Below are 15,855 nucleotides of genomic sequence, written 5' to 3'. Positions count from 1 at the left end.
AGCAAGGGAAGGGCAGAGAGAGAGGGAGACAGAATCAGAAGCAGGCTCCAGGCTCCGAGCTGTCAGCACAGAGTCCGGCTTGAACTCATGAACCATGGAGATAGATTATGACCTCAGCTAAAGTCAGACACTTAACCGACTGGGCCACCCAGGTGCCTCTGAGTAGGACCTTGAAGGAGCTAGTATTTTAAATGCAGAAAATGGACAAAAGGACATTCCTGGTAGAGACAGGGAACGACTATTAACAAAGCGTGGGCAGTTCTGCTATAATGTGACACGTGTGTCTACAAAATTGTGCAGAAAAGGCTACAGGGGTTATGAGAACAATGGGATTAGGAGTACCTCACTAACAAATTTCATCAATAACATACAAAAAGTAGGGACCTAATGAAAAGTAGGGACCACATTTTACATGTGTTAAATGGCTAAGAAATACATAAATACTACAATAAATATGGTCCTTTATCTTGAAAAACACCTGAAGTCTGCTTGTAGAAGTGTGCATCAAAGGGCTGCAGCTTGTGAGTTACTATGAGGGGGTAGAAGGGAAGTTTTCTGTGACACCAGATGTGCACGGATGTGACTCAAAACACAAGATAAACTGAGGTAGTAGCAGATTGGTGTTTGAGGAGCGTGCATGTATGCTTTTTGTGTATCCCCACACAGCTCTGTTTAGCCGGGTGCAGTTTTGTGTTGACTTAATATTTCTTATAAGTGCAACTGTGCATAGTAAGTGTGAAACTTATGTTGTGCTCAAATGTTCCCTGATAGTTCAATCACTTTGGAACAAATCAACATTTGTAAAAGCAGGGTTTGTGAGCACTGGCTGTAGTGGGGGTGAAGAGGTATGTAGCGTATGTAGAAAGTGAGCGTGGGTCAGGCATTTGCTCTTCCCAGACCCAAAATGAACCTTTTTATCTTTTTATTATTTTTTTTAATTAAAAATATTTTTAATGCATGTTTTGATTCAGTAAGTCCAGGAGTGGAGGAGCAAGGGATTCTGCATTTCTTTGTTTGCTTTTTTTAAATTATTATTATTTTTTTAAATTTACATCCAAGTTAGTTAACATGTAATGCAACAATGATTTCAGGAGCAGATTCCTTAATGCCCCTTACCCATTTAGCCCATCCCCCCTCCCACCACCCCTCCAGCAACCTAATGTTTGTTCACTATATTTAAATTTTTCTTATATTTTGTCCCCCTCCCTGCCAAAATGAGCTTTTTAAAAATGAAGCTACCCTTGGGCACCTGAGTGACTCAGTCAGTTAAGCATCTGACTTCAGTTCAGGTCATGATCTCGCAGTTCACAAGTTCGAACCCCACATCAGGCTCTGTGCTGACAGCTCAGAGCCTGGAGCCTACTTTGGATTCTGTGTCTCCTTCTCTCTCTGCCACTCCCCTGCTCTCTTATAAAAATAAGAGAGTACATGGTGACATGATTCTAATAGCTCCCAGCTCCAACTCAGAACAATTAAGTGACATATGAATTGAACTATAGTTCAGATCTTTATATTAGTTTTATATTTCCCTCACATCTGAGCATCTACATCAGCATATTATTTCTGATATGTTTTTCCTCTATAATTATAGGAAAAGCATTTTCTAAAAGAAGAGAAGAATAAATTAAGCCAGGAATTGAGTACTGTTGCAACAGAAAAAAACAAGATGGCTGGAGAATTGGAAGTCCTGAGATCGCAGGAGCGCCGTTTGAAAGAAAAAGTTGCTAATATGGAAGTTGCTCTTGATAAGGTAGTTACTAAGTGTGTAAAGTAATCATCAACTAAATAGCTATTAACTGAGGAGACATGTTCTGAAAAAAAGCTCCATGCTGATAGGAACCAAATCGCTACTAGATCCCAATCACCTAGCGCAAGGAAAAACCATAGCCTATAGAGTAGAGAAGGCTCTTCTAAGCTTTAAAGCACAGTTACACTGTGTACTTTTTACAAAATTCTTTTTGAGGCTAACTCGGTCACAGGAGCAGTAAGATACAAGATGCAAGATACACCTGGGGTCCTCACTGGACTGAATAAATAAATATGTCTTCAATCTAACTTACTGCCACAAAATGACTTGAACACTAGGTAGAATACAGTCTGTTAATAATATCAGTAAAATGCTAACATAATGCTAATGTCTGGCATTCATTGGAGTCCAGAAAATGCTGGTAGAAAACACAACTCAGGGGGCACCTAGGTGGCCCAGTTGGTTAAGCATCAGCTCAGGGCATGATCTCATGGTTTGTGAGTTCAAGTCCTGCAATGGGTGAGCTCAAGCCCCATTCGGGTGAGCACGAGCCCCACTTCGGGTAAAAAAAAAAAAAAACATTAGCCCTGCTTCTCTCTCTCTCTCTCTCTCTCTCTCTCTCTCTCTCTCTCTCTCTGTCTGTCTCAAAAAAAAAAAAACAAAAAAAAACAAAGAAACAAAAAACCACAAAGAATGAGAAGGGTTAGTGACATTGTATTTGTTATTGCAACGTATCATAAAGGCATAAATCTTACTTGTGAGAACTCTGGAAGGCAAAAATATACCCAAACTAGTCTTGATTATTAAGAAATCCAGAGCCTTTATGGTTAGGTAAAATGACCTGTGAACCCGCCTATGCCAGCTTTGATCTTAAAACATGATATGTTGATTTAATGAATTTCAGTTGTGGTCATTTTTTTACATTACTAGAGCAATTTGTTTATTCCATCCTTAGTTCATTCATACTAAATGCTACATAGATGCCAGGGATACAGAGGATAAAGGCATGGCCTCCAGTTCTAAGTTTAATGAACAAAACCGATAAATAGATAAATGCAAATTAGTGTGGGGGGTTCCCTTGAAGAGATGGAAGCTCTGTATTTATAAGTTAACAAAACAAAATTGTGTAGAGAATGGAAGACAAACCACATGTGGTTGTTTGATTGTAGGCATCTTTGCAGTTTGCAGAATGTCAAGATATCATACAGCGTCAGGAACAAGAATCTGTGCGCCTAAAACTTCAACACACTTTGGATGTAAAAGTAAGGCCTTCTTTCCATCAGAAATAGTTCAAGTGAAATTAATGCCATTCTTTGATATACTTTTATATTTACTTCATGTACCTTGGACGCAGTCAAGTGTACTTCAACACTATCTGATACTAGCAGTTCTAAAGTCTGCATAAACATCATTATATCTATACCTGTCCTCTTCCTATAGTAACAAATTGAAACACAGTGCTCTCCGTTAAGTTTATAAGAGAGGCAGACACCTTCTTCAGGTATGCCATGGGGATAACTGAAGGAAGAATTTTCCACACAGAAGGGGGTCAAGCAAGTGCAGAGGTCCAAAGTGTGAGTGTGCTCAGCTTGTTTGGAGAATAGCAAAAATGATTTAATCTGCATCACCAAAACATGTGTCCTTTAAAAACAGTGCATTTTCCACTGAAATTTATGTCTGCTTTCCAAGTATGTCTTAAAGTTGCAGACATACGTTAAAGTGTCCGTAATGGATACTTTTGGGGGCTGGAGCACGCGATAGTTGTAGAGGACCTTTCTCAATAGTATGCCCCAACTAGCATAGAGTCTTTGGCAAAAGTTAGAAACCAGCTAAGTAGCATACCATCCGAGGTGTTTTCACATTGCAAATGCCTCTTTCAAAATCAGCAGTGTGAAGGCATCTTCTTAGCATATGCTTAGTCCTCAAAGAGTGACTCAGAATCATCTTGCTTTATAGATGTTCAACATGTAAAATTGAAATTATGTTTGTGAAATACGTTTTGATTTCACAATTGTAGGTGTAGGTGGACAATTATTTTGCTCACATCTATATTGTTTTCTAGGAACTTCAGGGCCCTGGATACACCTCAAATACTTCTGTGAAGCCACGCCTTCTACAGCCATCCTCAGCCACCCGTTCCCATTCTAATGTACCGTCATCCCAGTCCACAGCCAGCTTCCTGTCTCATGTAAGCACCTAGTCTCATAATCCATGATGCAAATGACCTAATATGTAAGTAATTTTAAATGGAGAAAATTTCATTTAAAAATATATCTATAGTTATGACATTTTCAATTACTGGATTGTAGATTTATACATACCAGATGAATGAAAACATTTACTTCACTATTTGGTGTTTCCCCTGGGGAAAACATGAATTATTCAGTAGGATTAATGTTAACAATAATTGAGTTTTTTTAAGTTTTCATTTTAATTCCAGTTAGTTAACATACAGTGTTATATTAGTTTCAGGTGCACACTATAGTGATTCAACAATTCCATACATCACTCAGTGCTCATCATGACAAGTGCACTCCTTAGGCCCCCTCACCTATAAAACCCATCCCTCACCCCCTTCCCTCTGGCAATCATCAGTTTGTTCTCCATTGTTAACAGTCTGTTTCCTGATTTGCTTCTTTCTTTCTTTTTTTTCCTTTCATTTGTTTATCTTGTTTCTTAAATGCCACATATGAGTGAAATCATATGATATCTTCTTTCTCTGATGGACTTATTTCACTTAGCATTATACTTTTTAGCTCTATCTATATCATTGCAAATGGCAAGATTTCATTCTTTTTTATGGCTGAAGTAATATTCCATTGTATAATATACCACATCTTTTTTTTTTTTTATCAGTTCATCATTTGATGGACATTTGGGCTGCTTCTATATCTTGGCTATTGTAATAATGCTGTTCTAAACATAGGGATTTCTGTCTCCCCTTGTATTAGTGTTTTTGTATTCTTTGGGTAAATACCAAGTAGTACGATTACTGGATTATACAGTATTTTAACTTTTTGAGGAACCTCCGTACTGTTTTCCAGAGTGGCTGCACCAGTTTGCATTCCCACCAAACAGACTGGTCATCTGTATATCTTTGGAGAAATGTCTGTTAATGTCTTCTGCCCATTTTTTCATTAGATTATTCATTTGTGGGGTGTTGAGTTTGATAAATTCTTTATAGATTTTGAATACTAACCCTCTATCAGATATGTCATTTGCAAATATCTTCTCCCATTCTGCAGGTTGCCTTTTAGTTTTGTTGATTGTTTCCTTCACTGTACAGAAGTTTTTATTTCAATGAAGTCTCAATAGTTTATTTTTGCTTTTGTTTTCTTTGCCTCAGGAGACATATCTAGAAAAAAGTTGCTTCAGCCGATGACAAAGCAGTTATTGCCTATGTTCTCTTCGAGGATTTTTATGGTTTCAGGACTTACGGTTTTAGGTCTCTAATTCATTTTGAGTTTATTTTTGTGTATGGTGTAAGAAAGTAAAAAAAAAACTTTGCATGTTGCTTTCCAGTTTTCTCAATATCATTGTTTGAACAGACTGTCTTTTTTCCAATTGTATATTCTTTCCTACTTTGTCAAAGATTTAATTGACCATATGGTTGAGGGTTTATTTCTGGGTTTTCTGTTCTCTTCCATTGCTCTCTGTGCTATTTTTTGTGCCAGTTTCCTACTGTTTTGATTGCAACAGCTTTGTAATATAACTTAAACTTCAGAATTATGATGCTTCCAGCTTTGCTTTGCTTTTTCAAGATTGCTTTGGCTATTCAGGGTCTTTTGTGGTTCCATACGAAGTTTAGAATTGTTCTAGTTGTGTGAAAAATGCTATTGGTATTTTGATAGGAATTGCATTAAATGTGTATATTGCTTTGAGTAGTACAGAAATTTTAACAATATTTGTTCCTCCAGTCAGTGAGCATGGGATGTTCTCCCTTTTCTTTGTGTTGTTGTAAATTTCTGTCATCAGGTTGGTTTTTGTTTTGTTTTGTTTTGTTTTGTTTTTTTATAGTTTTCAGAGTACAGATCTATCACCTCTTTGGTTAGGTTTATTCCTAGGCATCTTATTATTTTTGAGATTGTTTTCTTAGTTTCTCTTTCTGCTGCTTCATTATTGGTGTTTATAAATGCTGTATTGGTTTTGTATCCTGTGAGTTTACTGAAAGTTCTCACAGTCTTTTGGTGGAGTCTTTGGGGTTTTCTATATATAGTATCATGTCATCTGCAAATAGTGAAAGTTGTACTTAGGAGTGCCCGGGTGGCTCAGTCAACTGAGCATCTGACTCTTGATTTTGGCTCAGGTCATAATCTCATGATATGTGAGTTTGAACCCCATGTTGGGCTCTGTGCTGGCAGCGTGCAGCCTTCTTGGGATTTTCTCTCTCCCTCTCTCTCTCTGCCCCTCCTCTGCTTGTGTGTTGTCTCTCGCTCTCTCTCTCTCTCTCTCTAAAAAATAAATAATATAAACTTAAAAAAAAAAAGGAAATTGTACTTCTTTCTTACCAGTTTGGATGCCTTTTATTTCTTTTTGTTGTCTAATTGCTGCAGCTAGGATTTCCAGTACAGTATTGAATAAAAGTGGTAAGAGTGGACATTCCTGTCTTGTTCCTGACCTTAGACGAAAAGCTCTCAGTTTTTCGCCATTGAGGATGATGGTAGCTGGGGGTCTTTCATATATGACCTTTATTATGGTGAGGTATGTTCCCTCTAAACCTACTTTTTGAAGGTTTTTATCTTGAATGGATGTTATATTTTGTCAAATGCTTTTTCTACATTTTTCAAAATGATCATATGGAGAATATGTTTTGTCTTATTGATATGATGTATCACATTTATTGATTTGTGAATGTCAAACCATGCTTGCAACCCAAGAATAAATCCCACTTGATTTTGGTGGATAATTTTTTTTTAATGTTTTATTGGACTTGGTTTGGTAGTTGAGGATTTTTGCATCTATGTTTACCAGGAATATTAGGCTGTAGTTCTCTATTTCAGTGATGTCTTTATCTGGTTTTGGTATGAGAGAATTAATGGCCTCATAGAATGAGTTGGGGTTTTCCTTCCTTTTCTATTTTTTGAAATAGTTTGAGAATAGGTATTAACTCTTCCTTAAATGTTTGGTAAAATTCTCCTGTGAAGCCATCTGATCCTGGATGTTTGTTTGTCAGGAGTTTTTTGATTACTGATTCAGCTTCTTTGTTTGTTGTTAGTTTGTTCAAATTTTCTATTTCTTCCTGTTATAGTTCTGGTAGATTATATGCTTCTAGGAATTTATCTATTTCTTTAGGTTGTCAAACTTGTTGGCATATGGTTTTCATAATATTCTCTTACAATTGTATTTCTGTGGCGTTGACTGTTATTTCCCCTCTCTCATTTGTGATTTTATTTGAGGACTTTCTCCTTTTCTCTTTTTTTTTTTTTTTTTTTTAATTTTTTTTCAACGTTTTTATTTATTTTTTGGGACAGAGAGAGACAGAGCATGAACGGGGAGGGGCAGAGAGAGAGGGAGACACAGAATCAGAAACAGGCTCCAGGCTCTGAGCCATCAGCCCAGAGCCCGACGCGGGGCTCGAACTCACGGACCGCGAGATCGTGACCTGGCTGAAGTCGGACGCTTAACTGACTGCGCCACCCAGGTGCCCCTTTTCTCCTTTTCTCTTGATAAGTATGGCTAAAGGTTTTTGGCGTTTTTTTTTTTTTTTAAGTTTATTTATTTATTTGGCGGGGGGCAGGCAGAGAGAGGGAGAATCCCAAGCAGGCTCCACACTGTCAGCATACAGCCCAGTGCTGGGCTTGATCCCACAGATCCTGAGATCACTTGAGTCAAAAACCAAGAGTCAATCACTTAACTGAGCCACCCAGGTGCCCCTAAGTCTGGCTTGATCTGTTCTATTTTTTTTTTTATTTCTGTATCATTTATTTCTGTTCCAATCTTTATTATTTCCTTCCTTCCTTCTGCTGGCTTTAGGTTTTTTTTTGTTCTTTTTCTAGCTCCTTGAGGTGTGTGGTTAGGTTGTTTATTTGAAATTTTTCTTGCTTCTTGAGGTAGACTTATATTGCTATAAACTTCCCTCTTATGACCACTTTTGCTGCATCCCAAAGGTTTTGACCAATGTGTTTTCATTTTCATTTGTTTCCATGTACTTTTTAATTTCATCTTTTATTTCCTGGTTGACCCATTCATTCCTTAGTAGCATGTTCTTTAACCTCCTTGTATTTGTCATCTTTACAGATTTTTCTTGTGGCTGACTTCTAGTTTCATAACATTGTGGTCAGAAAAGATGCACAGTATGACTTCAATCTTCCTCAATTTGTTGAGACATATTTTAAGGTCTAACATTCTCTTCTGGAGAATGTTCCACGTGTATTTGAAAACAGAATGTGTAATCTGCTGTTTTAGGATGTAATGTACTGAGTATGTCTGTTAAATCCATCTGTGCAAGTGCGTCATTCAAAGCCGTTGTTTTCTTGTTGATTTTATAAGGATTTTTTTTGTTTGTGTTTTTTTTTGTTGTTGTTGATGATTTTCTGTTTAGATGACTTGTCTGTTGATGTACATGGTGTGTTAAAGTCATCTTCTCTTGTTGCATTATTATCTCTTCTTTTATGTTTGTTATTAACTGTTTTATGTATTAAGGTGTTTCTATGGAGGGTACATAAATATTTACAATTGTTATATCTTCTTGTTAGATTGTCCCTTTTATTATTATATAGTGTCCTTTGTCTCTTGTTACAGTCTTTGTTCTAAAGTCTGTTTTGTCTGATAATATGTATTGCTACTCCAGCTTTCTTTTGACATCCATCTGCATGATAGGTATTTCTCCATACCCTTTCAATCTGTAGGTTTCTTTAGATCTAATATGTGTCTCTTGTAGGCAGCATATAGATGGGTCTTGTTTTATTTTTTTAATCCATTCTGTCACCCTATGTTTTTCTTTAATTTTTTTTTAACATTTATTTATTGTTGAGAGACAGAGACAGACAGAGCATGAGCAGGGGAGGGGCAGAGAGAGAGGGAGACACAGAATCCGAAGCAGGCTCCAGGCTCTGAGCTGTCAGCACATAGCCTGACACGGGGCTTGAACCCACGAACCGTGAGATCATGACCTGAGCCAAAGTTGGATGCTCAACCTACTAAACCACCCAGGCACCCCTGTCACCCTGTGTTTTTTATTGGAATGTTTACCCAATTTACATTGAAAATAATTATTGATGGATATGTATTCATTGTCATTTTGTTGTTTTTTTTTTTTTTGTGGTTGTTTCTGAAGATTTGCTTTGATCCTTTGTCTTTTTCTCTTTCATGTTTTGCCAGTTTTCTTTAATGACACATTTGGATTTTTTTCTCTTTATTCTTTGAGTATTTATTAGTGGTTTTAGATATATGTGTATAACCTCTTCTGCATTTTGCAATCTATATTAAGTTGATGGTCATGTAAGTTTGAACCCATTCTTACTCCTCCCCACATTTTAAGTATATATTGTTATATTTTACATCCTTTTATTTTGTGCATTACATGAATTTTTTTACAGAAATATTCATTTTGGGGGTGCCTGGGTGGCTCAGTAGGTTAATAAGTGTCTGACTTCAGCTCAGATCATAATCCCGGTTTGTGAGTTTGAACCCTGCAATCAGCTCTCTGCTCTCAGACTGTCCCCCTCCTTTCCTCCTCCCCCACTCACTCACTCTGTCTCTCTCCAAAAAATTAAACATTAAACAACAAAAAAAAATACTCATTTTTACTTCTTTTATGTTTCCTACCTTTATACTGTTACTTTGGTCTCTCCTTTCCACTCAGAGAGTCCCCTTTAATATTTCTTGTAGGGCTGGTTTAGTGGTCCTGGACTCCTGCAGTTTGTTTGTCTGGGAAACTCTTTATCTCTGCTTTTATTCTGAATTATAGCCTTGCTTGACAGTATTCTTGGCTGCAGATTTTTCCCATTCAGCACTTTGAATATATCATGCCACTCCTTTCTGGTTTGAAAAGTTTCTGTTGAAAGAATCTCCTGCTAGCCTTATGGGTTTTCCCTTGTAAGTTACTGTCTTCTTTTCTTGTTGCTTTAAATTTTTTTTCTTTATAACTGTGTTTTGCCAGTTTAATTACAGTATGTCTTGGTGTGGATCTGCTTTTGTTAATTTTGATGGGAGTTCCCTGTGCCTCCTGGATCTGGATATCTGTTTCCTTCCCCAGATTAGGTAAGTTTTCAGCTATTATTTCTTCAAATAAATTTTCTGCCCCCTTTCCTCTTTCTTCTTCTTGTAGGACTTCTATACTATCAATATTACTATGTATGATGGAGTCACTGAGTTCCCTAAGTCTGTTCTTGTTTTGCATAATTCTTTTCTCTCTGTCTTCTAGGTCACTTATTCTTTTCTCTGCTTCTTCCATCCTACTGTTCATTCCATCAAGCATGTTTCTCATTTTGTTTATTACACCCTTTATCTCTGGTACACTATTCCTTATGTCTGCATTAAGGATCTCACTCATGTTTTCCATTCTTTTCTCAAGTACAGTGAGTATTCTTATGATCATTGCTTTAAATACTGATAGAGTATATCAGTATATCAGCATAAGGTATGTTACTTATATCTGTTTCACTTAGATCTCTGGATATCGCCTTGTCTTGTTCTTCCATTTGGAATAAATTTCTCTGTCTTCTCGTTTTTGTCTAAGTCTCTGTGCCAGTTCTTGTGTGTTAGGAAAGTCAACTATATCTCTTGTTCTTGAGGGTAATGGCCTTAATAAGAGGTTCTCTAGTGCCCTGTCATGTGGTGTCCCCATTTCCCCAGGGCCTGGTGCTCGTGGGAGTGTCTCTAATGTGTGCTGTGTGTGCCCCGATGTTTAGTCCTGGCCATTTTATCCTTTGGGCCAGTTGTCTGCCCAGGCTCTCTTTGCCTGTTGTGGGCAGTGTTTGGTCCCTGGCCTGAATGTAGCATGTTTTAGCTAGGTGTGCTCTGGTCTGTTTGTGAAATGAGAACTGTCACCACCAGTGCTGGAACCAAGTCTTGGCAAATATCTCAAGTTGGAAGATGCGTGAGCAGGGATTTGGGTTGTTCTTCTAGGGGAGGGGGCCCACCACACTGGGACTGAGACAAGCATGACAGGCAGGGTGGTGACACCAGAGTGTGGACGGGGGAGGCTTGATGTAAGCAAGTGAGATAGCGAGTGTCAGTGCTGCACTGGTTCCCACTGGTAGCCCTGTATGCTGAGGGATGGGGAAGGAAAATGGTGCCAGCCAGTTCCTTTGTTCCTGGAGGGGTCTCTCTGTGAATGCTGTCTTTTCCTACTGTGTGCCCCTGGTGCTCTTCAGATCACTGTTTCCATGCTGGGTGTCCATGGGTTGTTTGCCTGCCGTCTCTCCAAGAGCAGTTCAGTGCCCTCTGGGCTCTATCTCAGCCAAGCCCACTGACCTTCAAGCCTAATCATCAGGCTTTAAGCCCTGATGATTGCCAGAAGTCACAAAATTCAGCCCTTCTTGCTTTCCAAGCCAATTGCTATGGGGATTCATTTTCCCTGTGTGCTCCCGTTTGTGTTAGTCTGTCTCTTGCCCTTCTCCAAGAGAATGGCTCCCTCCCCACTGCAGCAGCCACAATCCATTTCTCTCCTAAACCACATCTCCACATTTCCTACCTTCTTCAATGTGGTTTCTTCTCTACCTTTATCGTAGAGTTTGTTCTGCCTGTCTTCAAGTCAATTTCCAGGTTATTTAGGATGATTTGATAGTTACCTAGTTGTATTCATGGGATGAGGCAAGCATAGGATCCTCCTGCTTTGCTGCCATCTTCCAACCCACCAATAATAATTGTCAAAATAAATTATTTAGTAGTCTTATGTTCAGTGCTTTCCATCACAAGCATTTCCACATTACAAAGCAAATGCTGAGATAGCTAAAATAAGCACCGCTTCAAATGCCAAAGGCAAATTAATGGTATATTGATATCCCACCAAGATGAAAATGATTTGCTTATATAGTTTCTTCAGGAACTATATGTAAATGTACTTATAATGATAAAATTTTATTAACTAAGATATTTTTATCCCCTTCATTTAAAATGTTCAAGACTTTAGGGGCTCCTGGGTGGCTCAGTTGATTGGGCGTCCAACTTCATTCGGCTCAGGGCACGATCTCACAGTCTGTGAGTTTGAGCCCCGCGTCGGGCTCTGTGCTGACAGCTCAGGGCCTGGAGCCTGCTTCAGATTCTGTGTCTCCCTCTCTCTCTGCCCCTCCCCTGCTCGTGCTCTGTCTCTGTCTCTCAAAAAATAAATAAAAACATTTTTTTAATTAAAGAAAAATAAAATGTTCAAGACCTTAGAAAAGTTTTGGTTTTAACCTTTTTTTTTTCTTTAAAGCTAAGGAAAAAACTTGTACGGTGTAAAATTCAGACTTTGTTCTGAAAATATACATTTATTGAACCACTAATCCCCTGTAACCAGTATTCAGCTCCAACTCTAGAGAAGTGAAACTTATTCCATAAATCGCACATGAAAATCAATTTCATTAGTTAACAGTCCTGTCTAATGAATAGCAACAGGATGACCAGTGACCGGCCAGTTATTCCACCTGTGCACTTAAATGAAAGGCATGCACTGCGAAATGGCTAAAAGTGGAAAAGGACCCCTCTCAGACACTTCAGATGTGTGCACTGAAAAGCAAGCTGTTACACAACAAATAAGAGAACATTCTATCAAATAACAGAATGATAATCTTCATATTAGAAGGTAAACATGCTTCTCTCTGGAGACTGGGACTTGGAGGTGGTCAGAGGAAGAGCAAGGGACTACTGTTTTTTGTTTTAAGTGTTATAAAATTACCTTTAAAGTTTATTTATACATTTTGAGAGAGAGAGACAGGGAGGGAATGTCAGGGAGGTACAGAGAGAGAGAGGAAGAGAATCCCAAGCAAGCTCCATGCTGTCAGCACAAAGCACAATAAAGGGCTTGAACTCACGAATCTTAAGATCACGACCTGCGCTGAAACCAAGAGTCAGGCACTTAACTGACTGAGCCACCCAGGCGCCCCTAAAATAAGCTTTAAAATTATGTACATGTTAACATTGATACAAAGTAAATCCCCCTCCCAAAATAACCCCACAAACCAAACAACAAATAAACAACAACAAAGAACATTTGACCAGGAGTCATTGGTGGGTCTCCCTACTTGTGTGACCTTGAAAAGCCAAATATATTGTGCCTTGCTCTTTTCATGTCTAAAGATGAGTGTGGACTAGACGACCTCTAGGGTCATCTAGAAACATCAGCTCTGAGATTGCATGACTTTTCATTACCCAAAAGCCAGCCTGAGAGATTTTGTCTAGTTGTGCAATAAACAGACTACTTGATTATAAAGAATCTCATCCATCACTGAAAAAGTACCAGTCATATCTATTAAGTCAAAATTTTAAGTAACAATTCTAACAGCAAAAAATGAACTGTATTTCCTAAATAGACTGTCAAACATGCCGTATGCAATTTCTCCTCTTAAAAATGTTTATTATTTCTCCTCTTAAAAATGTTTGTTATAGAGGCACCTAGGTGGCTCAGTCAGTTGAACATTCAACTCTCAATTTTTATCTCAGGTCATGCATGGGTCCCAGGGTTGTGTGATTGAGCCCTGCACCCAGCTCCATGCTGGGCATGGAGCCTGCTTATATTTGTTTATTTATTCATTTATTCATACATTCATTCTCTCTCTCTCTCTCTCTCTCTCTCTCTCTCTCTCTTCCCCCCCACCAAAAAGAAAAATGTTTGTTATATAATTTTACACAATAGAAGTAACATTCTTTGTTGTATTCACTGATGCATCCCAAAGTACCTAGAACAGTGTCTAGCATATAGTAGATAATAAATATTTGTCTAATGAGTGAATGAATTGAATTCATTGTAGAACATTGTATTCAGGTTTCCATTGTTTCTACTGATAAGTCAGTTTTAAGTCTTCTTGTTGCCCTTTTGGAGTTAATTTTGTCTCTGACCACTTTTAAGATTTTCTCTTTGTATCGGTTTATAGCAATTTGACTGTGATGTGCTAGGTGTGTTCTTCTTTGTATTTGTCTTTCTTGAGGTTCACTGATCTTAGTAGACGTATGGATTGATATGTTTCATTGATTTAGGAAGTTTTTACTCCTTACCTTCTCAATTATTTTTTCTACCCCATTTTCTTGTTTCCTTCTGGTACTTGTACTATTAAAAACATTTTTTTTTTAATGGTATATGATACATACTCCATTATCTGAATCCCCTCTGGGCCTGTGACCATTGTTTCTCTTGGTTTTCAGTCATGTTGTTGTCCAGTCCTGCTTTTTTTCCTAATAGTTTAACTTTTTTAGAGTAATTTTAGATTCACAACAAAATTGAGAGAAAGGTATAGAGATTTCCCCATATATGCACAGCCTCCCACATTATCAGCATCACTCACTGGAGTGGTACATTTGCTACCAAGGATCTACAGTGACACATTATCATTACTCAAAGTACATAGTTTACATTGGGGTTCACTCTGGTGTTGTATATTCTATAAGTTTGGACAGATGTACAATGACATAATACCCATTATTATTACACAGAGTATTCTTACTGCCTTCAAAACCTTCTGTGCTCCTTCTTATTCATCCCTCCCATTCGCTTCCGCCCTGGCAACCAGTGAACTTTTTATTGTCTCCATAATTTTGCCTTTTCCAGAAGGTCATATAGATGGAATCATACAGTATGAAGCTTTTTAAGATTGGCTTCTTGGAGCTCCCGGGTGGCTCAGTCGGTTGAGTGTCTGGCTTCAGCTCGGGTCATGATCTCACAGTCCATGAGTTCGAGCCCCGCGTCAGGCTCTGTGCTGACAGCTCAGAGCCTGGAGCCTGCTTCAGATTCTGTGTCTCCCTCTCTCTATGCCCCTCCCCTGCTCACCCTCTGTCTCTGTCTCTCTCTCTTTCTCTCTCTCTCTCTCAAAAATAAAAAAAACATCAAAAAAATTTTTTAAAAGATAGGCTTCTTTCTTTTAGTAAAATGCATTGAGGGGCGTCTGGGTGGCGCAGTCGGTTAAGCGTCCGACTTCAGCCAGGTCACGATCTCGCCGTCCGTGAGTTCGAGCCCCGCATCAGGCTCTGGACTGATGGCTCAGAGCCTGGAGCCTGTTTCCGATTCTGTGTCTCCTTCTCTCTCTGCCCCTCCCCCGTTCATGCTCTGTCTCTCTCTGTCCCAAAAATAAATAAACGTTGAAAAAAAAAATTAAAAAAAAATGCATTGAAGTTTCCTCCATGTCTTTTCATGGCTTGGTAGCTTATTTCTTCTTAATGCTGAGTAATATTCCACTGTCTAGATGTACCACAGTTTGTTTATTCATTTGCCTACTGAATGGTATCTTCGTTACTTCCAAGTTTTTGTAGTTGTGAACAAAACTTCTATAAACATTCATGTGCAAGCTTTTGTGTGGACCTAAGTTTTCAGCTCCTTTGAGTAAGTATCCAGGAGTATGATTACTAGATCATATGATAGTAATATGTTTCGTTTTGTAAGAAACTGCCAAACTATATTCCACAGTGGTTGTACCATTTTGCACTCCCACCAGCAATGAATGAGAGTTCCTGTTGTTCCATATCCTTGGCAGTGTTTGCTGTTGTCTATGTTTTGGATTTTGGACATTCTAATAAGAGTATAATAGTATCTCATTTTATTTATTTATTTTTTAATTTTTTTAATGTTTATTTATTTTCGAGAGAGACAGACACAGAGCACAAACAGGAGAGGGGCAGAGACAGAGGGAGACACAGAATCTGAAGCAAGTTCCGGGCTCCAAGCTGTCGACACAGAGCCTGACACAGGGCTTAAACTCATGAACTGTGAGATCATGACCTGAGCCAAAGTCAGATGCTCAACCGACTGAGCCACCCAGGCACCCCTAATAGTATCTCATTTTAATTTGGGTTTCCCTGATGCCATATGTCCTGGAACATCTTTTTATATGCTTATTTGACATCTATGTATCTTCTTTAGTTGAGGTGTCTGTTAAGGTCTTTAGCCCATTTTTTGTTTGCTTCCTTTCTAAACAAAGTTCTGGACATTGTGAAAAATTAGATCATTTTGGTTTCTAGATGACATTTTTTTTTCCTTC

General features: G+C 38.4%; 1 protein-coding gene across 1 annotated transcript in view; it reads left to right on the top strand.

Annotated features, from left to right (window-relative positions):
- Positions 1-15,855, top strand: part of CCDC158 (coiled-coil domain containing 158) — a 104,027-nt gene that overhangs the window by 49,560 nt on the left and 38,612 nt on the right. The window contains exons 15-17 of the mRNA XM_047091594.1: positions 1,592-1,750; positions 2,917-3,009; positions 3,810-3,935. Coding sequence (XP_046947550.1) covers positions 1,592-1,750; positions 2,917-3,009; positions 3,810-3,935 — 378 coding nt within the window. The remainder of the gene's footprint in view (positions 1-1,591; positions 1,751-2,916; positions 3,010-3,809; positions 3,936-15,855) is intronic.

Source organism: Lynx rufus, unplaced genomic scaffold, assembly GCF_022079265.1.
Source record: "Lynx rufus isolate CCGP_SWC_20201006 ecotype Redwood Valley unplaced genomic scaffold, mLynRuf1.p SCAF_3, whole genome shotgun sequence".
Lineage (NCBI taxonomy): Eukaryota > Metazoa > Chordata > Mammalia > Carnivora > Felidae > Lynx > Lynx rufus.
The sequence above is the reverse complement of the archived record's forward strand: the minus strand, read 5'-3'. Positions and strand labels throughout refer to the sequence as shown.